The sequence below is a fragment of the Aegilops tauschii genome, chromosome 6 (genome assembly GCF_002575655.3).
Source record: "Aegilops tauschii subsp. strangulata cultivar AL8/78 chromosome 6, Aet v6.0, whole genome shotgun sequence".
Lineage (NCBI taxonomy): Eukaryota > Viridiplantae > Streptophyta > Magnoliopsida > Poales > Poaceae > Aegilops > Aegilops tauschii.
The window spans coordinates 38,981,728-39,005,381 of record NC_053040.3 but is presented as its reverse complement, the minus strand read 5'-3'; the positions used below and the strand labels follow the sequence as shown (position 1 = coordinate 39,005,381).

At 44.0% G+C, this 23,654-nt stretch overlaps 1 protein-coding gene across 1 annotated transcript; it reads left to right on the top strand.

Moving 5' to 3' along the window:
- The first annotated feature begins 105 nt into the window (after nucleotides 1–105).
- Nucleotides 106–745, top strand: LOC109784909 (uncharacterized). The gene has a single exon (XM_020343520.4). It carries the CDS (start codon nucleotides 271–273, stop codon nucleotides 538–540), a length of 270 nt encoding a protein of 89 aa, XP_020199109.1. The 5' UTR covers nucleotides 106–270; the 3' UTR covers nucleotides 541–745.
- Nucleotides 746–23,654: the final 22,909 nt, after the last annotated feature.

Sequence of the window (23,654 nt, the reverse complement as noted above, 5' to 3'; positions counted from 1 at the left end):
CCTTCTTTTGGTTTAACTTTTCCGCGCTTCAGCTTGCCTGCCAAGTCTAGTCTAATCTTCCCGCCGCGCGTCCATCCACCAGGGCCTATCTATCTATATAAACGACCGGGCACGCGCCTCAACTCAACCATCTCACACAAAGTCCCAAAGCAATTTGGAAGCATCATCCATCCTAGCTAGGCTCCTGGTAGCTTACTTAAGCAAGGAAGAAGAAGCAGCAGCAGCAGCAGCAGCTCAAGAAGAGTTGAGGAGAGGAGGAGCTGATAAGAAATGGCGTCCATGATGGGAGGAGACTTCGTGGAGGCCTACGTGCTCAAGAACGCCTACAAGGAGAAGATGAAGCGCATGGACCAAGTGGAAGCTGCGGCAGCGGCGCCCGGCAGCGCAAAGAGCGGCAAGGACAAGGAGGCTGCCGGCGCCGCTGGAGAGAAGAAGGCTGCTGGTGGTGGTGGTGCGAGCATCAGGGGAGGCTTCTTTGGCCTCATGAAGAAGAAGGTGCACCCCAAACCCAAAGCGGCGGCGGCGCCCACTTCCTCTTGATTATATTGCTACTGTATTTGCCATGCCACGAAATTGTAAGCCGCAGCTGGTAGAACTGGCCGCAGCTTTCTTCTAGCTAGGAGCGTGCGTGTGTGTAAGTTTGTTCTTTCGATCAGCTTCTCTTGGAGGAGTGTGTAAAGCAAGTTCTTTTGTTAATTGGTCAAAACAAGTTGACAGAAATTAAGTCAAGGATAATCCTTCATTAGTTGGGTTGACTTCCGTTTTTACCTGTCTGCACTATGAGATGTTTGGCTATCAGTACAGACATGTGGCTGTTTGGTTCCTCCTTCGTTTGGGCTAAGCATTTCAGTTCAAACAAGGTCCCATGCATAAACTGCCCGACTGCATTGAGCTGACTTCAGCCACTAAAGGAGATCAAGTTGATTCTCTGTTACAACACTATTGCATTGGGGGATGACACTATGCCTTCTCACTCTCTTGTTGATGATGAGGATGATTATTATTAAAACCTGCATTTTTTTCTCTCCCGCAAAAGAAAAAAACTAGACCTTTCTAACAACTTGCCTTGCTCTCGATTGGCGTGAATCGAGTGATATTTGATCATACCCCGCAAGAGAGGTGGTATTTAATCATGATGACAAGGACATGAATATTAGCAGCTACAGTAGACGGCAAGAACTTAAACAAAGACGATGATGCACCATTAATTGTGTCCTTGTCAGAAATTGGCATATCAGCTAAGAAGTATGATTGCATATATCAATATATTGTTTCAAAAAAAAATCAATATCAAGGCGGGGTGTCTATGAAGTATGTTTACTTGTAATGTCAATATCAAGGCTAAAAATCAGACTTGTCGTCTGGTAAATTGGCATATCAACTAATGAAGGAATGACATATTGCTCCCCACAAAAAACAAAAGGCTAAACAGATATTGCTAGAGACCTAGAGTTACAGGTCAGATGAATTTGACAGCTCAAGATCACAAGAATAGGACGGTTCTAGTGCATCCACATCCCCGGTTATGCAAGCATGAATATGATATTCTTCCAAGTTAAACATACTTGGTTACTAAAAGAGTAATCTCGCACGTTTTCTATTTCCAACCCATCGTCATGCATGACCTTGGGTAGACCGTAAAATAAAATAAGTTGAACACGTCTGCCTCTTGTGCCACATGTCGTTAGCAGCAAGGAATTATTCCTCTTCAGGTGACATGGCATTTGGACATATCAGGCACGACGAAGCAATGAAGCGTACGTGTGCCCGTCGATTTGGCATGCAGCGGCCAACGCTTGTTGTTCAGATTTGACACACTGATGGAGTACAAGCATGCTGACAGAGCCTGGTCTGCACACCATGCTGACAAATAATTTGCTGCCTACTTCCTTGACATTTCATGGGCATTGCATCGCACGCTGACATTAGAATATTAGGCCATTGCAGCTAGCAAAAGGCAAAGTCAGCAGATATGTGTGTATCACATGCTTAAGCCGTGGATAGGATGTCTCCAGAAGTGGATTGTTTATGATGCCTATCAGGTAGAATTGGAAAAGTGAGAGCCGTTCCGTATCTTCTTACTCGAAAGTCTACGATCACAATAGCTCAGAAGTTAAGCTATTTTATGCATGCAATGGTTGCGAAAAAGAGAGATAGCGTGCATCAAAACTCTGTAGAGAAGATCAAGATGGTCCTGAAACTTTGATGTGATTTTCTCTAGGGTGAATGAGATTTTATGGCCAAAGGGCACATCGGAAGGTGATCCACCAGGGTCCCACACGGGCAGGGGGCGTGCCTAGGGGAGTAGGCCGCACCACCTATCCATGTTGATAACTCGTGGGCCCTCTCTGGTATTTCTTTACTCCAATACCCATCATATATTTTAAAATAATTATCTAAAAATTCATGCTTCGTTTCGAACTCCGGAAAATTGCTTTCTGTTCTGTTGCTACTTTAGGTCCAGAATTTCAGCTGCCGACAGTCTCCCGCTCTTTGTATATCTTGCATTTTAAGAGAGAAAAGGCATTAGAGTTGCACCATAATATGCAATATATCATTGAAATAGGATAAATTATAATAAAAAAATAGTGATGCAAAATGGACGTATCAGTGTCTGGGGTGGTTGTTGGTTGTAGTCGATGTCGTGTGCACCACAATGCCACCCTTCGGGGCCGGATCCGTGGGTGCCGAGAAGGGGTGGATGGAGCGCAATGTGGTTGACCTTTGTACACAGCTCGGTCACTTGATGCCGAATGTCACTAGTAGAAAACGGGCCTTTAGTCCCGGTTCCAGAGGGCCTTTAATCCCGGTTCTGCAACCGGGACAAAACGATCGGGACTAATGCCCATTACTTTTAGTCCCGGTTGGCTTACGAACCGGGACTAAAGGAGCTCCACATGGCCGCTGTCTGGAGCGAGGCTGGAGGACCTTTAGTCCCGGTTGCTGTTACCAACCGGGACTAAAGGCCACCTTTAATGGAGTGAACCCTAACTCAGTTCACTCACTCCCTCTTGCACAACCGTAGCCGCCATCTACTGTTCATCTCTCTGTGCTGCTTCCGGCGATCCCATCTCGACGACCGCGTGCACGGTTGGTCGTGGAGAGCAGGTGCCTTCGGAACCCTGTCGTTCGAGATCATGCCCGGGAGAACGGCAATAAGGTTTTTGGGGAGCATCTCGACGCGATGGACTCCATGGCTGACGACGAAGTGCCAAGAAGAAGGCCACGGCCGATGCCGAGGTTGCCGATGTCGCCGCCGCATTGGCCTGGCCACCATGAGGGTATGACTCGTTCATCCCCTACTTGTTCGTTCATGTGCTGCCCGCATATATGATGTTTTTTTGTGGGTGACGTATCTATGCTGTTTTTTTGCGGGTGCCACATATATGTTGTCATAAATGTTTCGGTTCTATGTAATGTATGTGCTCACATCCTTAGTTATCAGTATAAGATGCATACCTTATTTGCCATGCTTACTGTTTACTCGTGGATTAGTCTAATAAGAAAAGTGATAATATTTCCAACATTATTTGGTTTTCGTAAGATGACATATGCACCAGTACGGAGGGAGTAACTTATGATACTCTCCACTACATCATTACGCATGTCCTAATTAATTAAGATTACAGAGCACGTAGGCTCAACCAACCAGGCTATTTTGGTGGGGCGATGATGCTAATCATAAGAGGATGCATTGGTTTGTTTGGTGGAAGATGTGCATACCGAAGAAAAAAGGAGGCATGGGGTTCAGAGATATTCATTGCTTTAACCTTGCACTGTTGGCTAAACAAGCTCGGCGTCTTATCGATAACCCAGATTCTCTATGTGCACAAATTTTGAAAGCGAAATATCATCCAGATGGTGATCTCATGAGTGCCAAGTTAAAAAACAAAGCCCCATATACTTGGCAAAGCATTATGGCAGGTGTTGAAACTTTAAAGATTGGGCATATATGGAGAGTTGGTGATGGAGAGAACATAAAAATTTGGGAGGATGAGTGGATACCAAAATCTCCATCACGGAAGGTGATTACAATCAGGGGTAACAATCTCCTTACTCGTGTGAGTGATCTTATAGGTCCTGTATCAGGAGACTGGGATGAATCATTGATCAGGCAAACATTTTGGGATTTGGATGCCCAACGGATCCTGGCAATACCCCTTCCTTTGCATGAAATGAGAGGCTTCATTGCATGGAATGCTTCTAAAACATGATTGTTTTCTGTGTGCTCGGCCTATCATGTGGTATGGCAGTCCCAGTTTGGACACAAGATACAAAATACGGAAGGTACATCTACCCAAAGTGACAATTGGGATTTAGTTTGGAGCTTATTGTGTCCAGCAAAGATAAAGATTTTTATCTGGAGGGCGTTCCACAGCTTGATCCCATGTCAAACGGTACTGGCCAATAAGCATCTCAAAATCAATCCGTGTTGCCCTGCTTGCAAACTTGGACCTGATACAATTAAACATCTCTTGTTCGAGTGCAAGCTGGCGGTCGATGTGTGGAAATTGCTTGGTTTGGGAGATATTATTAAGAAGGCATGCGTTATGATCAGGGCAGGTGAGGTCATACTTCAAAACTTGCTTTGTATGGTGGAGCAAGAAATTCACGTACTGGGTTTGCCAAAGTTGAGAGAAATAGTGGCCACTACTACCTGGTATTTGTGGTATGAGCGAAGGAAGTTAACACATGGAGAGCCAACTCAGGGTGCGGACCAAATAAACGTGGCAGTTAGAAGTCTTGCGGCAAACTTCAGCATTTCATGCAGTCTGAAAGCAAAACGGAGAGTGGCTGCTTGGATGAAGCCCAGATATGGGTATATGAAGTTACATGTTGATGTTGGGTATGATGTGGATACTCTAGAAGGAATAGTTGGAGCAGTTCTACGAGATCACACAGGAAAGTTTATTGCTGCTGCTAATGAAAAGATTGATATATGCTTTGATTCCTTCACGGCTGAGGCTACCACTGTCAGATTTGGCATGAACCTTGCGTAAAGTGGGCGTTACCAAGATCGAAATTAATCCAGACAACGTTGAGGTGATTCAGGCTTTGAAAGATGGCTGCTCATCTTCAGTTGCTAGTGCAATATTTGACGATTGCTTTTTTATGTTCTTAGATTTTAACCACGTAATATATGAACACTGTGTTAGAGAGTGTAATCAAATAGCTCACGAACTAGCTAGGATAGCTAAGTTTACTCCTCCCGAACTTTGAATGGATTCTCCCCCGAGCGCGATCATCCAAAAGCTTGTAAATGATGCCACTATCTTGATACTTAAATAAAGGAGGAGATGTTTTGTCAAAAAAACCAGGCTACGCACTCGGTCACAACGAAATGGAGACATGCTCAGCGTATCCTACCCGTGCACGCTGATCGCTGGACCAGCTTGTCTTCCAGTGGTCCTTCTGGTGGGGTCGTCGTGGCAGGCGTGACAGGGAGACGCTCTCACCAACTCTTTTTTTTAACACGGTACAAATTCAAGCGCTCATATACACGCGCATACACTTACTTCTATGAACGCACACCCTACCCCTAGGAGCACCTCCGAAAGACTGAGCCGACATATCATTTTAAAATTGACGAAGTCACCGTAGGTGTCTCGTCGTCGACAGAAACGTCTCCTCCCACTGAATGCGTCTCGTCGAAAATTCTGAAATAAATCCAGAAATAAATGCGAGCACCAAGACTTTGAACCCTGATGGACTGAGGATACCATAGTCTGTCTAACTATCCAACCATAGATTGGTTTGCGATGCTCCCACCAACTGGTTCGTGCGTAGCCATGTGAAGTTGAAAACCAACATTATTAGGCCCCCGCGCTGCAGGAAGGAAGTGGAGAAAGTGGTGGTGCCTTGCGTCGCGCGGCACCGCTCGATCGGGAGACTGTTTGACCACAGTCCACACAGGATGCGATGCGAGCCCTCATGACATCGATGGTCAATAACAGTGGGCCAAATACGTACCGTACCAATCTTCCACGTGCGTCTCCTCGCTGGTGCGTGCTTGATTGTTTGCCGCCTTTGTGGTCTTGTACGTCACGCGTGACGTGACCTTTTCCCGTGCGCCCCAAGTTGCCTCGATCCTTCTTCTTTTGCTTTATTATTAATAATTTTTCCGCGCTTCAGCTTGCATGCTACCAAGTCTAAAGTCTAATCACCCCTTGGACTCCCGCGCGTTCGTCCACCAGGGCCTGTCTATATAAACGACCGGGCACGCGCCTCAACTCGACCCTCCCACACAACTACACAAGTCCCAAACCATCTGCAAGCATCATTCATCCTAGCTAGGCTCCTAACTTACTTGTACCTTACTTATTAGGCAAGGAAGCAACGGCAGCAGCAAGAATAATTGAGGAGAAGGAAAGGAGGAGCTGATAAGCCATGGCGTCCATGATGGGAGGAGACTTCGTGGAGGCCTACGTGCTCAGGAATGCCTACAAGGAGAAGCTCAGGCGCATGGACCAAGCCGAAGCGGCGCTCGACGGCGCAAAGAGCGGCAAGGACAAGGAGGCCGCCGGCGCCGCTGGAGAGAAGAAGACTGCTGGTGGTGGTGGAGCGAGCAGCAGGGGAGGATTCTTTGGCCTCATGAAGAAGAAGGTGCGCCCCAAACCCAAGGCGGCGGCGACTTCCCCTTGAATACTGTATTTGCGATGCCACGAAATTGTAGGCCGCAGCTTTCTTCTAGCTAGGAGCGTGTGTGTGTGTGTAAGTTTGTTCTTTCGATCGTTTAGCTTCTCTTGGAGGAGTGTGTAAAGCAAAACCTTTTGTTATTTGGTAAAAAAAAAGTTGAAAAAAGTTACGCCAAGAGTAATCCTGCATCAATTGAGTTGACCTCCCTTTCTACTTGTCTTTTTTTTTTGCGAAGCCGTTTCTACTTGTCTTGGCTGTTTGATTCCTCGTTCGTTCGGGCTAAGCATTTCTGTTCAAACAAGGTCCCATGCATAAACTGCCCGACTGCATTGACCTGAGTTCATCGTTTCCTAGGAAGTAAATTGCTGAAAGCCACCACATTTGTGCACGGATACTGTAAAACCACCACTTTTGCCAAAAATTACAAAAAACCACCACTTCCTCGGCAAGTGAGTAACAAAAAGCACTAAACGTGCTGTGAGACGCGACTAACTGAGGATCTGACTTATCGGGCCCACCTGTCGGAGCCACGTGGCAAAGGGCAAACGGCATAGCGGAAACGGCCGTTATTCCCCGCTAGTTAAGCCCAGCGCGCCGGCCCTGGTGCTCTCATTCCCCTCCCTCTCTTCTCTGTTGCACGCGCAACCATGGCAACTACTCCCTCAGGCGATGTCCAGGGTAGTGACGACGACGGCTCCAGATCCGGACGGAGTCGCGGGCGGGACCTGCTTGGGGTCGACTATGAGTCGTCCTCCTCAGAGGACAGCCCTCGCCGTCGGCTGCAGCAGTCGCCCCTACTAACGCCGGCGACGACACGTACGGCCTCTATCTCCTTCTCCTTCTGCTTTTGTTTTATGATTTGTTTTTCGTTCTTGAGGTTTAGGTCGATCTAGGGTTTTGTATTGCCTCTGAATTTAGTCCTGATTAGGGATTAAGTACAGATTAGAACCTACAATTATTTTGTTCTACAAATTTTGTGTATATTTACATTGTTAGGATTGCAGTGTACTTGTGTTGTACAAATTTAGGTAATTACACTGTTAGGATTATATTCCAGTTGTACTATGTGTTGTTCAAATTTATGTTATAGTAACTTGTACATTTTAATTGGTATTGTAGGTCGAGCTATGAGCAGTGGGACGTGCATATTGATTTTGAAGGGATTAAATACATCAGGACAAAGTTCTTTAAGAAAGACATAAGATATTACAATCTTATGTATGTGCTGCTTGACAATGGGTATAGTTTTTCAGACTGCCTCTATTACATGAGCTATGGTGGAATAGGATTGGATGGTTTTAATCTGCTTGACAGTCAGATTAAGGTGGATGAAATGCTGAGGCAATACCAGGACATCAGGAGGATCACATTGTCAGTTACTAAGGGCAAGAGGCAGCAGGCAATTGTTGTGTCTCCAGCAAAGAAGGGAAAGAGAAAGGCAGCAGAATCAGTTCAGATATCTGATGAAGAATATAGCAGTGATCCTGATATAGTGTTTGCAGTTAGTGAAGATGGTGTGGCCCATAAGGAATTTGGTGATTATGTTGGTTCAAGTTCAGGCAGAGGCACAGATGAGTTTTTGTTCCTGGGCACACAGCAGAGTGTAAATTACCAGCCCATCCAAACTATGCCACCTCCCCAGACAGAAGCTTATGATGAATACCATAACTCTCAGATAGAAGACAGTGCCAATTATGCAGACATGGATCTGGATTCAGAAAGTGAGGAGGAAAATAGCTCTAATGAAGATAGTGCAGACCTGCAGTCAACTGTAGCAGATATGAAGAAGGCAGCACTACACTTTGAGGGTGACACAGAACCAGAGGACATTTATGATGTTCCTGAGGAGCAGGAAGAGGAAGAGCACACTGAACAAGCTCCAAATGTAGCTCAAGAAGAACATTTCAGTGAAGATGGAGTACTGCAGCAGCCTGTGCTTAAGATTGGAAAAAGAGTGGGGCCAACAACAAGAACACACTCATCAGCCAATGATCCAATTGAGCCTGACTGGTTTCCCTCAGGTGATGAGGATGAAAATCTTGGTTTTTTGGACTCAGAGGATGATGATGGCAATGAGCCTATGTCTTTTATTATTCCCTCAGGAAGGAAAACAAGAGCAGAGAAGACAAAGCTATGATGAAAGCAAACTCAATCCATAGCAGCAATTTTGTTTGAGGCTATGTTTCAAAGATGTGTACCAATTTAGGAGTGATGTACTTAACTTTCACATCAAGCAGCTGAGGTCTTTCAGATATCACAGGAACTGCAAAGACAGGGTCATTGCTTGGTGTGACCACAAGGACAAAGGATGTCCTTTTTATATTGTTGCTTCTCAGATCAAGAATGAGCAAACATTTTGTGTAAAGAAGTTTAGAGCAGAACATACTTGTCCAACTAGTGACAAACATAGTAAAGTGAGCTCAAAGTGGCTAGGAAGCACTATCTTAGAGACAATTAGATCAAACCCAAACACAACTGTGCCAGCATTGGTAGACAAGGCAAAGAGGAAATTTGGAATTGAAGTTCCAAAGATGATGGCATGGAGAGCTAAAAAGGCAGCAAAGGAAATTGTCCTAGGAGATCATAAGAAGCAGTACCATAGGTTGTCTGATTACATTGAAACAGTTAAATTATGCAATCCAGGATCTAGATGCATTGTCACAACTGTCACTCCAAAAAAGCACAAATGAAAACCCACATCCAGGTCCCAGATTCCATGGTCTTTTCTTTTCTCTCAATGCACCTAGGGAGGGTTTTCTAAATGGATGTAGGCCTTTCATTGGTTTGGATGGATGCTTCATAAAGCTTACAACTGGAGCACAAATCCTAGCAGCTACAGGTAGGATGCCAACAACAACATGTATCCCATTGCTTTTGGAATTGTAGGAGTGGAGGACACACCCAGTTGGAGTCGGTTCCTCACCCAACTTAAGTATGCTCTGGGAGGCACAGAAGAGGGAAAGTTTGGCAAATACACCATAATGTCAGATAGGCAGAAGGTCAGTGATCTATGTTCTCTTTCAAACCTAGATACTTTATTTTGTGCATTACGTATGCCCTAATTGTTTATTAGTGCTTGTTTGAACTTAAGATTAAAACCTAGTTACTTTCTTTTGTGCCTTAAGTATGCTCAAATTGTTTATTAGTGATTGTTTGAACTTAAGATTGAAACCTAGTTACTTTCTTTTATGCCTTAAGTATGCCCTAATTGTTTATTAGTGCTTGTTTGAACTTAAGATTAAAACCTAGTTACTTTCTTTTGTGCCTTAAGTATGCTCATATTGTTTATTAGTGATTGTTTGAACTTAAGATTGAAACCTAGTTACTTTCTTTTTTGTTGAAATCAGGGCCTGCTTAATGTTGTCAATGATGTATTTCCAAACTGCCCACAAAGATTTTGTTTAAGGCACATTTATGCAAATTTTCAAAGAGTTGGATTTAGAGGTGAAGATCTGAAATAATGCATGGACAGTGCTAGTTATTCCTACACAAAGCATGGTTTTGATGTAGCCATGGCCAATTTGAAGAATGAGTGTGAGGATGCATGGAGGTGGTTATCTGGTATTCCAGTACACACATGGGCTAGGCATGAAATGGACACAAATTGCAAAACAGACCTGGTGGTTAATAACATAAGTGAGGTCTTCAATAAATATATCTTGGATGTTAGAAACAAACCAATAGTGACAATGATTAATGGAATCAAAGACAAGTTGCTAGTCAGGTTTGATGGAAAAAGAGAAAGTGTAGCAACTTCCAGATGGGAAATAGCTCCAACATATGCAGAGAAGCTGGAGATGAGCAAGAAATATCAAAGAGATTGCAAAGCAATTAGGGCAGGGCCTAACCTGTGGCAAGTAAGCAGTGGGCCAAAGACCTATGCTGTGAACCTTGAGGAGCACACTTGTGGATGCAGGAAGTGGGACATGTCAGGGTTGCCATGCAACCATGGTTGCAGTGCAATTTACAAGGCCAAGATGCAACCTAAGGATTTTGTAAGTCCTTTCTTGAGGAAAGCAATGTATTTGGAGGCATACAAACCAATAGTGTATCCAGTTCCTGGATAAGATGCTTGGGTCAAGTCAGGAAAACCTGATATTGAGCCTCCTGTATTCCACAAAGAGGGCCAGAGTGGAAGAAAAGAAGAAAAGAGGAAGAAGGGAAGGTTTGAAGTGCCTAAACCAAAAGATACCTCTAGGATGGCTACAATCAGATGTGGCAACTGTAGGTTAATGGGCCATAGGTTTACTAATTGGGGACAACCTTTGAGGCCTGATCTCCACCTGATGCTACTGTTGCTCCTAGGGCACCAACTGCTGGTCCTGGGGCAACTAGGGCTGCTTTCTCAGCACCAAGGCCAGCAACTAGGCCTCCATGTGGAGAAGGGACTTCTTCTGCTGCTGGTACTTCTACATATACATCAACTATTGCTGCTGCTGCTAAAAAACAGAGGTCGGTGAGAGGTGGAAGAGTTGGTGGAGCATCAAATGCTGCAATAGGTTCAAGGAAGAAACCTCAGAAATATGGAAGACTGAAGAGCTACTTCACAGCAAGTGGAAATGTGTGATCTTTGATATCTGCCAGTGGTTGAAACTTTTGGTGCTAGAACCCATGTATCTGTCCTCAGAACCTTTGATGTGTGATGATTTGAGTCCTTTGAACCTGTGTTTGAATTGGAGTCATGTGAACCTGTTCTTCAATTTGAGTCCTCTGAACCTAATGTGGTAATTTCAGTCCTGTGAACCTATGTGGTATTTATGTTATGTGAACCTATGTTATGTGTGATCAAGCCTTCATGATGTTCTGGTTATTTTGAATTAAGACATTTGGGTACAAAATAGGAGTTATGTTGATCTAGCAGAATTATTGTGGGTTTTTGGTGAAGCCTAAATGTTGTTATTGTAGCAGAATTATTGTGGGTTTTGGGTGCACCCTAAATGCTGTTATTTTAGCAGAATTATTGTTGGTTTTGGGTGCAGCCTAAATGTTGTTATTGTAGATGAATTATTGTGGGTTTTGGGTCAAGCCTAAATGTTGTTATTGTAGCAGAATTATTGTGGGTTTTGGGTCAATCCTAAATGTTGTTATTGTAGCAGAATTATTGTGGGTTTTTGGTCAAGCCTAAATGTTTTGGGTCATTTGGGTACAACCCTACCCTGCCCTAGAATAGTGGTCATCGAACCCTCGACGACAATCTAAACTACCCTTCCCTAGAATAGGGGTCATCGAACCCTCGACGACAACCTAAACTACCCTACCCTAGAATAGGGGTCATCGAAGCCTCGATGACAACCTAAACTACCTTACCCTAGAATAGGGGTCATCGAAGCCTCGACGACAACCTAAACTACCCTACCCTAGAATAGGGATCATCGAACCCTCGACGACAACCTAAACTACCTTACCCTAGAATAGGGGTCATCGAAGCCTCGACGACAACCTAAACCACCTACTCCCTAAACAAAAACCAAAACAACCTACTCCCTAAACAAAAACTGGTACTTCTACTTATACATCTACATCTACATCAACTGCTGCTGATGCTAAAATACCTCAGAAATATGGAAGACCTAGAGTACATCTATATCAACAGGTTCAACACAAATGTGGCAGAAATAAGGCAAATTAATAGATAAAGAGGAATAATTCAAACAATAGTAAGGAACATTAATAGCATTATCTAGCAACACAAATTAATCCAGCTCAAATTCAGTAGAAATGTCTTGCACTTTTAGTGCCACAAATAGCAGATAGAGTACTCTAGCAGATACAACTACAATAACATTGAATCATTCATCAACTATCTCTTTGATCTTCCTGATCTTCCCCTTGGTGGCCTCCTTCTCTTTGAACAAATAACCTATAGTGTACTCCAGGTGCCTTTTCTCTTGCTTCCACTTCTCCTTCTCCTCCAACAACATGGCCCTCTCCTGCTTGATCTTGTCCATCTCCTGCACAAGCTTCACCTTCTCTTCCTTCTCTTGGTCTCTCTCTTTCTCTGCTTTGGCCCTCAGCACTTGACGAATGTTAGTGTCTGATTTGTCAGCCAAGTTCTTTTTCTCAATCTGTTCCTTCAAGTCACTAATAACCAACCTTGCATTGCCTAACTGGGTAATTGCATCCTCCTTGTCAGCCACCATTTTGGCAAAGTCAACTTTTAAAAACCTTAGGTCATTTTCCATCTTCCTCTTCTCTTCCATTACCTTCACTACTTCTTCAGCATTAAGTACATTCTGCCTCAACCTATTGGTCGACTCCTCCTCATACATAGTCCAGATGGTATTTAAAGCTTGCTTCAATTGGACTGGCCACTCAGGGTCAATCCAGTCCACAAAGTTGCACTTGGGTACATCCTATGAATGTGTGAAGAAAGGAAATATAATTAAACCAATTTCTAAAAACATTACTGATAAAAATAAAAAACAACAATCCATTAATTAGTCATGTTTCTACTACTGCATTGCCTACTACTGGATAGCAAATATAGAGCTAAAATGATTTAAAAAAAGAATGGCCACAACATATAAGAAATTGGAAACTGCCTAATTTCAGACTTATTGTATACAACTATTCCACTGCCTACTCATGCATTTTGTACTGCTGTTGTATCAAGATTTATGGCCAGAGATATATACTTTAAACTGCCTAATTTCAGACTTATTGTATCAATCAACTAAGCAGTTCAGTGGATTCACATATTTCAGACCAATTCTATCAGCAATGAATTCACATGTTTCACAAAATCACTCCAACACTTTAAGAACTAATTGAACTGGTCAGAAAATCACCTTTTTTCCACACCCCAGGAACCTCCTGCTACTATCAGTCCATTCAAAGGCAACAATCTTCTCACAGGGGGCACGATGCTCACAACGTGCAGGATGATTCAAAGCAATGCCGCTCCATTCCGTGCACTCCATTTTGGCAGGTACCTAAGCAGAGGGAAAATGAATTCAATTGCTATCGGGAAGAAATTCCCCTTTCCCCCTAACCCTAACCCTAGATGCACATGAGCAAAATCTTACCCGGCTCACATCGTTAGAGGAAGAGTCGGAACAGTCCGAAGGCTCAGATGAAGAAACCATGTCTCCCCTCCCGTCAGCAGTGCGAAGCTGCTCGCGACGGCGGCGGCGGCGGGAGGTGCGGCGCGAGAAAGGAACGAGCAGAGCAGAGAAGAGAGCGGTTGGGGAGGAATGCCCTAACGCGCGCGCGCTGGGCTTAACTAGCGGGGTCCTAACGGACGTTTCCGCTATGCCGTTTGCCCTTTGCCACATGGCTCCGACAGGTGGGCCTGATAAGTCAGATTCTCGGTTAGTCACGGCTCACAGCACGTTTAGTGCTTTTTGTTACTCACTTGCCGAGGAAGTGGTGGTTTTTTGAAATTTTTGGCAAAAGTGGTGGTTTTACAGTATCCGTGCCACAAATGTGGTGGCTTTCAGCAATTTACTCTTCCCTATGAGGAATTCCCCAGCGAACTCCCTCGTAGCCACAAGATCAAGATTTGACGTGGTAATTTTCATACAAAAATGCAGTAAAATATACAAAATGCCATGCTTTCTGTTGATAAAGCGATCCCAAAACACTAAAACAGACAGCTGAGGCAGATATGTATTACACCTTCTCACTCTTTTTGTTAATTATTAAAACGAAGTTGTACTAAAACTATGTCAATTAATTTGGTTCGTTGGGAGTACTTTTTTTGTCTCCCGCAAAATAAAAACAAAACTCTGCCTTTCATCACATGCAAATGCAGAAACAACTTGTTTTTTTTTAACGATGGCAGAAACAACTTGTCTTGCTCTCGATTGGAGTGAATCGAGTGATACCTAATCATACCTTGCAAAACTGATATTTAATCATGATGGCAAGGCCATGAATATCACTCCTTCCTGTCGAAATAAATGTCGTGGGGGCTGGATCTGGCGGCGGCGTGCAGGGGGTGAGCGCTAGGGGGCTGGATGCGGCTGCAGCTCTGCCAGATCTGGCCCTTCAAGTGGCATGGGCCGTGGGCGGCTCACACTGCTGGAGGCCACCTCTGTCGTGGCCATCTTGGCTGGTGGAGGGGGCGACGCGGTGGTGGTGGTGGTGGTGCGACCCTCTGCCCCCGCTGCTCATGGGTCCTTATTCGACGCTTGGTGCTGAGTGCATGGCCGGCCGGTGGTGGCTGGGGTGCTCCGGGGAGGGAGGCAGGGGTGCTTCCCGGCCTTGTCGTTGTGCGCGACGGTGGCCCTAGTCCCTGGTGTGCAGCCTGGTTGGTGGCCGCTGACGATAATGCCTCGCCCAGGTCTGGCCGGCTCGTCCCCAATCTCGCCAAAGGGGCTCGATTTGGGGTGGAAGGAGGGGCCTTTTGCTCCCTCACTGGTTGGTGGTGGCTATGGACCGTGGTGACGGGTTGGGGTGGTCTTGGACACCGGGGCGGCGGCCCCGCCGGTGGGAGCCGCGGTGCCCATTGGCGGGGCTCTCGGCTCGGGTGCAGACTGGCGGCCATGGACGTGAGTACAGCGTGGCGGCTGGTTCTCGGCGTTCGGCCGTGGGGGGTGGCCGGCCTGTTCATAGTTGCGCGTACCTTATTCCGGTGGCGGATAGTGCTTGTCGGGGTGAAAACTTCGTCTGCCTTTGGCCAGACTGAAGGTGGCGGCGTCTTTGGCCGTCATACCCTTCTTCAAGGCTTCATCGTGGCTGCTCTTGGTGCTCCGGGACGCTCCGGGTGAAGACCCTAATCCTTTGGATCGGGCGGTGACGGCGCTATGTGTCGCGATCTTCCTGAAAACACCGCTTTGGAGGCCCCGATCCGTCGATGTTCGGCTCCTCTCCTCTTCGTGGTGTGTTCACGTTGGAGGGCTTCATCGAAGTCTAGTGGTGCTTAATCTTCCTACCTGTAGTTTGCTTGGAGTTTGTAGTTGTTCTTTTGCACCTCTCTATCCAGCCTCGGGTATGTGTGTGCTTGTATGTTGTATGCGGTGGATTGTCGTTGATTGTTGCTTTATATATAAAGCGGGGCGAAAGTCTTTTTTGATAGTAATTGCACGGCTTTAGTTTAAATGTCGAAACCACGGCACTTTTGCCGATTGGAGGGAGTAGTCGGTACGGTATATCGTTACCGGCAAGAACTTAAACGAAGGCGATGATGCGCTATTGTGTCCTTGTCAGCTAAACAGATACTGCTAGAGTTGCAGGTGAGATGAATTTGACAGCTCAAGCCTCAAGGTCACAAGAATACGACGGTTCTAGCGCATCCACGTCCCCCGGTTATGCAAGCATGAGTATGATATGCTTCCACGTCGAACATATACTCGTTAAAAAGAGTAATCTCGCACGCTTTTCACCTCCAACCCATCGTCACGCATGACCACCTTCGATAGACTGGTAAATATATCTCATATAATAAGATCAAGACGTGCCATATGCCGTCAGCAGCAAGGAATTAGTATTTCCTTCTCAGCTGACATCGCGCTTGGAGTTGGACATATCAGGCACGACAGAGCACTGAAGCGTACGCTTGCTCGGATTTGACACACCGGTGGCATGATGACAAAACCGGATCTGCACACCATGCCGCAATTCCAGCCTAACTTCTTTGACATTAATTAATTTCTAGGACATCGCATCACACGTTGACATTAGAGCAAAAGCAAAGCCAGCAGATATGTGTGTATCACACATGCTTAATTAGGCTGTGGATGGGATATTAGGATGTCTCAAAAAGTGGCTTACTTATGATAGAATTAGAAAAAAAAAGTGAGAGCCGTTCCGTATCTTCTTACTCCAAAGTCCACGATCACAACAGCTCCGAAGTGAAGATCATGATGGTTACGCCAGATTAAGTTATATGATGCAGAATACGTCAGGCATCGACCAAATTCTTCAAGTCCAATCCTTCACTGTACAAGGGCATTTCACTATAATACAAATATATCGACCAAAAGTCTAAGGTGGGAAGGCATATGTCCCGCCCATCCGGTAATGCTTCTCCGGCGGCGTGACTATTGGAAGATCGTTCATCACGATGTTGATTGGAGCAAGAACTCTTGTTCTGACCACATAAAAAAATGGTCTTATGAAACTATCACTTAATAATATTATTCTGAATAGAATTTAAGATCACACCATGTGAAGCTCAAACATCCCTCGCCGCACTGAAAACCCATGTCCACGTTGAGAAAGATAGTAGGAGGAGAGCAAAGACGTGCCACGTGTCATGCTGGAAGAGCTCCGCGAGAGAGAAAATGAGATTTGTGAGCACTAGCACCTAGGACATATCTTTATAAAAGAAGCCCATCCGGATGAGATCGCAGAAATTCGCCCCTGATAGGAGTCTAACTCCGGTCTGCAAGGTGTGCCACAATGACCTTGCCACTGGGCTACTATCTAGTCCTCTAGTGACCGCTAGAGAGATGTGCCCTCTTTCTAGGAAAAGCAGTAGATGTTTCCGTTGCAAAAATGTTCCAAAATCGCACTGGATTTGTTACATGAAAGCATCTAAAAAACTTCTATACGATCCAAAATAGATTGGGTTCTACTGTCATCAGATAACGGAATAGAAATGCAAAAACAATACTCCCTCCGTTTCTAAATATAAATATTTTTTAGAGATTTCAATATATGGACAACATACGGAGCAAAAAAAAGTGAATCCACACTCTAAAATATACTAGTAGACTGCCCGTGCGTTGCCACGGGCATTTAAAAAAATTACCGGTTGCATATATAAGCATAAGCACTTAAAATTTCACATGTATAGAAAAAATACCCACAACAATTCTTGCACGCAATTGTATGTGGCAGTATCACTAAAGTGGCTGTCCTGACCTCCTAGGCTATGGGGCGAGGAGTTGGCAGCATCAACTCCAAATAAGATGTCAGCAAAATCATTATGGTCATCGTCCTCGATCGATGATAACATTGACTCAGTGGTCACTCCTCCTGTGTGCCTTCTTCCCCATGGTTGGACTTTCTCAAATAGCTTGATCTTCTTCCTCCAATCTAACAATGATGCATGTTGGCACGCTTCGGGCCAACTGGACATATATTTAACCCGTGCGAGACATACATGGGGTCTTGAAGGGCATCCATGGCGCTTGTGTCAATGAAGAAGAGGAGGTTGGCCTTGTCATAGTGGTCGTTGGCATTGAATCAGTCGATGCGCTCGAACCACTGTGGTGATGACACATACGTAGCAGGCGTGATCTCCACCACAGCCGAGCATATAACGCATCCCTTCTCGAGAGTCACCTAGTTGTGCACATAGTGATCGGAGGAATCTAAACCATGCCAGTAATAGCACACTACCGTCCATCGCCTCAAACACTGCCGCCACAAGGCTGAAGCATAGTGCCGCCACCGATAGCTCCAGTTGGAGCACACCCAACCGATTAACTTCCTTCCTCCCCCACAACGTGGTACCCACTTCCGTCATGCTCTCAGTTACAAAGTGATGATGCAATCATTGTCCATGTTGTCTCTTCCTCCTCCAATTCCGCTAACACCTTCGGTTCCCCCGGCCTCGTCCCCATGGACGACGGCGCAGAGTAAATCTCCGAAGAGGCAATTGTTGCCTTCTCCGCCAGCACTTTACCTTCACTATGGATAGCATCAATGGGTGAGGGAGGTCGGCGCCCATGAGCTCATGTTTCTGTAGGGCCTCGCGAGCGTGTCCCCATCCTCCTTTGCGACCTCCACACCTGCCTCCCGCACCATGCTCTTCATCCCTAGCCATGCCCAATCTTGATCAGGATGTATGACATACACTGTTTACGTAAACATCTAACACGCACCTTCCATGCAGACATAATAATTATGCTATTCTTCTCCTGCCCCAAAGTTGCAGAAGTGGAGTAAGTGAGTGCTCGTGTTTCCGATCCCCGCTGATCTAGCCAAGGATGGCCCGAAGGAGATGGAGGACAGATGCAACCGCTGGGTGGTTGAGGGAGAGGAAGGTGCCGCTGACAATGGCGGTCTTCTAGGTTTACGCCATGATGGAGGGGTTGCTCTCTCATGTGGGGGAGAGGTGAGAGAGAGAGAGAGGTGACCGACTAACATGTAAAAAAACCATGGATGTCCTTAAACATCAGGTTGTGCCAAATATCACATCCATAAGAACTCTAAATTAAACCTAGACCTGAAATAATATTGACAGTACACCAAACTGCACTTGATAATTCCAAACTGAAGATTTATATCTAGCATATCATATGTCATGTATCTGTTCTATTCCATATTCCAAAATGCAGGAACACGCTACAACTCTGCAGCACACGACGCCATGTATATGTTTTATTAGGCTCCATTGCCATTTACTCTTTACATGGCCTTCCGTTCACCAATAAATAAACTGTGCTCAGAGGAACTCAATTCCTTTTAATTCACAGTAAAGCTTGCGATACTGAGAAAAAAAAAGCAAGCAAGCAAGCAACGACCTTAATTTATTATTAGTAGGACCTCAATCTGGCGCTTACAAGCTTTCATACTACGACAAAACAATTCAGCGAGCATGTTGTAGGCACAAAAGCAAGCAAACGGCCAGCTTAATTGAACAGTAGGACCTTGATCGCTTAGACTTGTTTTATTGCAGCTGGAAGACACAAGACCAATTACCTACAGGCTGCAGGTCCGTTGTTGCAGAGACATTTACAGCTCTCTTCAACATCATTTACAGATTTGCAGCTCGCGACATTGTCCTCATTTACAAAGTTCTCTCTTGAACATCAGAAACATTGTCTGCAAAAGTTCATCATGAGCTTCTTTAACTTTAGCAAGTCTATTGAAGCTTGACCATGGATGCCTCATTCAGCATATGTTCCGGGCTTCCGGCATGACCACCAATACCCCTAGATGGACAACTAAGCTACGCAAAAATAGCATATGAATAAGAGATTAGCAAGTGTTTTCTCGCTCGACTCGAAAACATATCAAGCAATTTTTGTTCAAAGTAGGTATACCTTCTTTTTTGTAAAAAAAAGGGGCAGACACCTTCATGTCTAATAAAAAGTTCTATAGCAAATCAATCGAATCAATCAGGCTTCTCTTAACATGCTTATATGCATGATAGTATATTCTAAATTGGAACTAAAACCGACTTCAATATACGCAAGTGTTCAGTAAACTACATCTTTGCCGAATTACTCAATATACACAAGGATTGAGAGATCATCATGCAACGTAAATGGTGCACTGAAACAAGATTTGTGGATATCTGGTTAGGAGCATGAACTGCTAATCCTTACTTTGCAAATATAGTCTGGTTACAACGTCTCAATATACTTGATAAGCCGTGTGAGAAGTATATAAAAAAAAGATGCATGCCCATTGAAAACTTCGAGTCTTCTGAAATCACAATTTCCACCCTTGTTTTCCTAGATATCTGCTTAAAGTAAAATGACATTATATACACTTGCATGTATTTTTTTGCTCGTGATCTTTCTATATGCCAGTGTTTTATGCAACTACATATCTAAGGGGAAAGGCATTCCTAGCACCGCGTAGGAATACCATACATTTTGAAGTAGCCACTATTCACTACTGGTTGTTGTAATCTATGTTGCTACGTTAGGTCAGCAGTTATAAACATGGGAATGACAGACTACAAGTTCAGTACAAGGGTGATCTAAATATAGTTATGTTACAGCTTAGTCGCAACTGACTGGGTTAAGCATCTCCGACAGTTCTAGCGCAAGAAGAAAAATACCTACAAGGGCTACAAGGGCAATACAGTTTTTAGAAAATAAACATCGTACTGGCTAAATAAATGGCGATATAGTTTTCAGAAAAGTGAAATATACAAGATTCACCTTATGCTTGGAAAGAGGCTTTCCAATCATCTTTATCGGTACCAAACACCATCATAAGTCTTGCATTTGAGTGCATATCAATCTTCACCAATGACTACAATGCCACATGATGCTTGTGCTTCTTCTACAGTGGACCATCCGTTCTAAAAAAACATATTTGATTTATCAGTGGAATTGATTTGAACGTGCAAAAGTAATAGTAATAATAAGCATATATGAGTTTCATACTATACTTATTTATTACTACAGGGAGGTAGCACTGCAGTGTTTTTAAGATATGCACAAATTTAGGAGCTTGGAGCTGATTCAGTTCAACCAAATTGCCATTTCCTAGTTCTCATCTGGACAGACTGCAAAAAGGAAAACTGCGCAATAGAGGCTAGAGAACATACACCTGGTTCATGTAATTCACAGGAAGTGCTCAGCGATGCAATACCAAAATTTAATCTAATGAACGCACTTATCTCCGAACCTGATAAGGACAAGAATAGGCGCCCAAGACATACATATATATACATCAAACTTTCATTGCTTAGATAGATCTATCAAAAACAACAACCTCATACCAGCAAGTTCGAAGAGAATTTTCTTCAAACAGGTTGTGGGCAATGTGAGTAAATATACTCCACTATATCTACTGAAATCCAAATGTACAGCTTGGCTGGTGAGCTTACATATCAGGTACGAGCTTCTGGTAGAAAGTAGAAATCAAGGATTCTGAGTCTTTTTCCATTTGCCAACACAAACAATCTAAAAAAATTAACAAGAAAAAATGCAAAGAGGAAAAAGAGGGCACCTTCTGTGCGAAAATATGAAGGATTAATGGATTGTGTGCCCAGCCACAAACATCCACGCAAATGAGCTGCCTCAAAGTCTTGTAGACTCATATGGTCATGCCATCACGATTGGAACAGCGATGCGTCCGAGGAAACACCAGCCGGCGAGCCTGCTAACCCTCGTCGATCCATCTGCATCAGCACCGCGATCGGACCAAGGAGCCGCCGCGCCTGGCAGGGAAGGCCACGCCGATGCCATGGTAGGGATGGTTGTGCCTGACTTCTATACAAATCACTTATTATATTATTTGACTCTAACTTCTATAACCTGTATGAATCCGCTTTAAAATCCTTTCTAAATTGGACAGACTTACACCAGAATGAGCTATACAAATGTTGTGATGAATGTGCTATTAGTGATACCTGGTAGGAGGCATCATTAGTCGAAAGACATGAAAGTGTCACATGTATACTAACAGATATGGTGTACATTTCCTTGTTTGAATATTCCCGCTCCACTCTAAATATGCTTGAATGAATTATGCGGCAAGCTACTAAAGGAAAACAATAATTATCTCCTTGGGCTTACTCTCCTTGAGCCATTGATTTCTCATTTGTCAAAAAGCATCTTGATCTAATCCCACTTCCCTAAGCACATATAACAATTCTGGTCTATTTTTACTCTAGCCCATTTATGAACTACACCAAAGATGTGGAATAGAACCTTTAGTCTGCCAATCCATGAATGATGTGTGTAGAAAGGGTGGTGCACTGGCTTTGTGCAAAAAACTTTCGTTCACAGTTTACTAAAATCTAAATGAGTAAATCAAATCATGTACCACAGATTCTTTAGTTTTTGAAACTTCCTATACAAAATTAGATCGATGGATATCATAATTCAGTATACTTCTATGGATTGCAGACCACAGAGTTGCTACCTTATAATCAAAGTACCATAACCACAAAAGTATATGAGGAGGAATGTAAAGAAGACATAATTGTTTATTGTTCATCGGCGTATAAAGGATTTGCATGTATCAATAGAAACTGTCGTGAATGTAAACATGGCAGGGAGGTTGGACTCCGTCCAAAAAAGTTCATCTAAAAAATGGAGAGAAGACTTTTAAGCCATGGACACTCATAGGTGTATGTGGCAGTATAGCTAAGTGTCCGTGCGTTCAAGAATAGATATTACAGAAAGTCTATAAAACATGTGTGCTAGACTGGAATAACGAATTGAAATTGTAGTCGTCAAGACTAAGCTGCAATGATTTTTCTTGTGAAGTTGTCTATAACCTTTTGTATCACAGAACAAAACCTAATGGACTCGCTCATCATTGGTTTTATAAGAAAAAATGTACTTCAGATAGTTCCACACTGTTGCACAGAGTTATCTAAATGCGGTATATCAGCTCTGCTTGATCTCTGTAGGAAATATACCATAATATATTTTCTATAATTATATTATGACATCTCTAAGTTGTTCAACAGTATAATTAAAATCAAAATTAACAAACGAGTCATTGAACAATCTCAATGTAACAATCACAATGTAGCAGGTTCAATTAAGCCACTCCTTACCTCGCCATGAAGTAGTCATGTTTTCCTTTCCTCTTTGAAGTGCCAGAGTTGCAGCCTCAATTCTACCGCATGGGCCGTTGTTGAACTGAATAGTCAGTTAGCAAGTAAAGAAACCTTAGATGCACCGCCTTAGTAGAAGAACAGCAAGTCATCATCTAGAAAGGAATGGCAGGTTAACATCTAAATAAAGGACTGACATGAACATCGAGCTCTAGTCAGGTTAACAAAATCACAAACTTTTGTGTAGATTTCATAGCAATTATGAGCTCAGAACTTCCATGGGTTCAACCAGTACCACCGGCGCACCTGCACCCTCGCACAAACTCTCCTTCTACCCCCTATAAAATCTGTAAAAGAACAAATATTAACATTAGAACATGAAAATGCAGAAACTTACAAGATTCACAAGAAATAGCTTACTTACTACCTATTGCAAAATCGCTTCCCGACCCTAGTGCAAGAGAAACGCCCCAGCCACACGCCCCCATGTTCCTCCTTGCTGCCCTCCTCTTCTCTGCTCAAAGTAATTACTTTTCATTGGTACAATTTAGAGTTGGGGGGAAATAAGCATTACTCAAAGTGATTCTTTAGGGAACTCCAAAGAGATGAAAATCAGTGCAAGAAGATGCATAGTCCTAAATCAAACTATAAATTATGTTGATGTTCATTGATCAAACCTTACCATCAATCCAGCTATTGCAATCCACGTACAGTATAGATCCTACACCGCCCACAATTTCCTTCGCAACCACAAAATGCAGTCCAAAAATTCTCACCAAGACACGCACAGCTTGATTTAAACCTCACCGGCTCATGCATCGACGAGGCGGCGTGCTCCATCTCGTGTAGACATTACATTATGAGATGCTAAGAG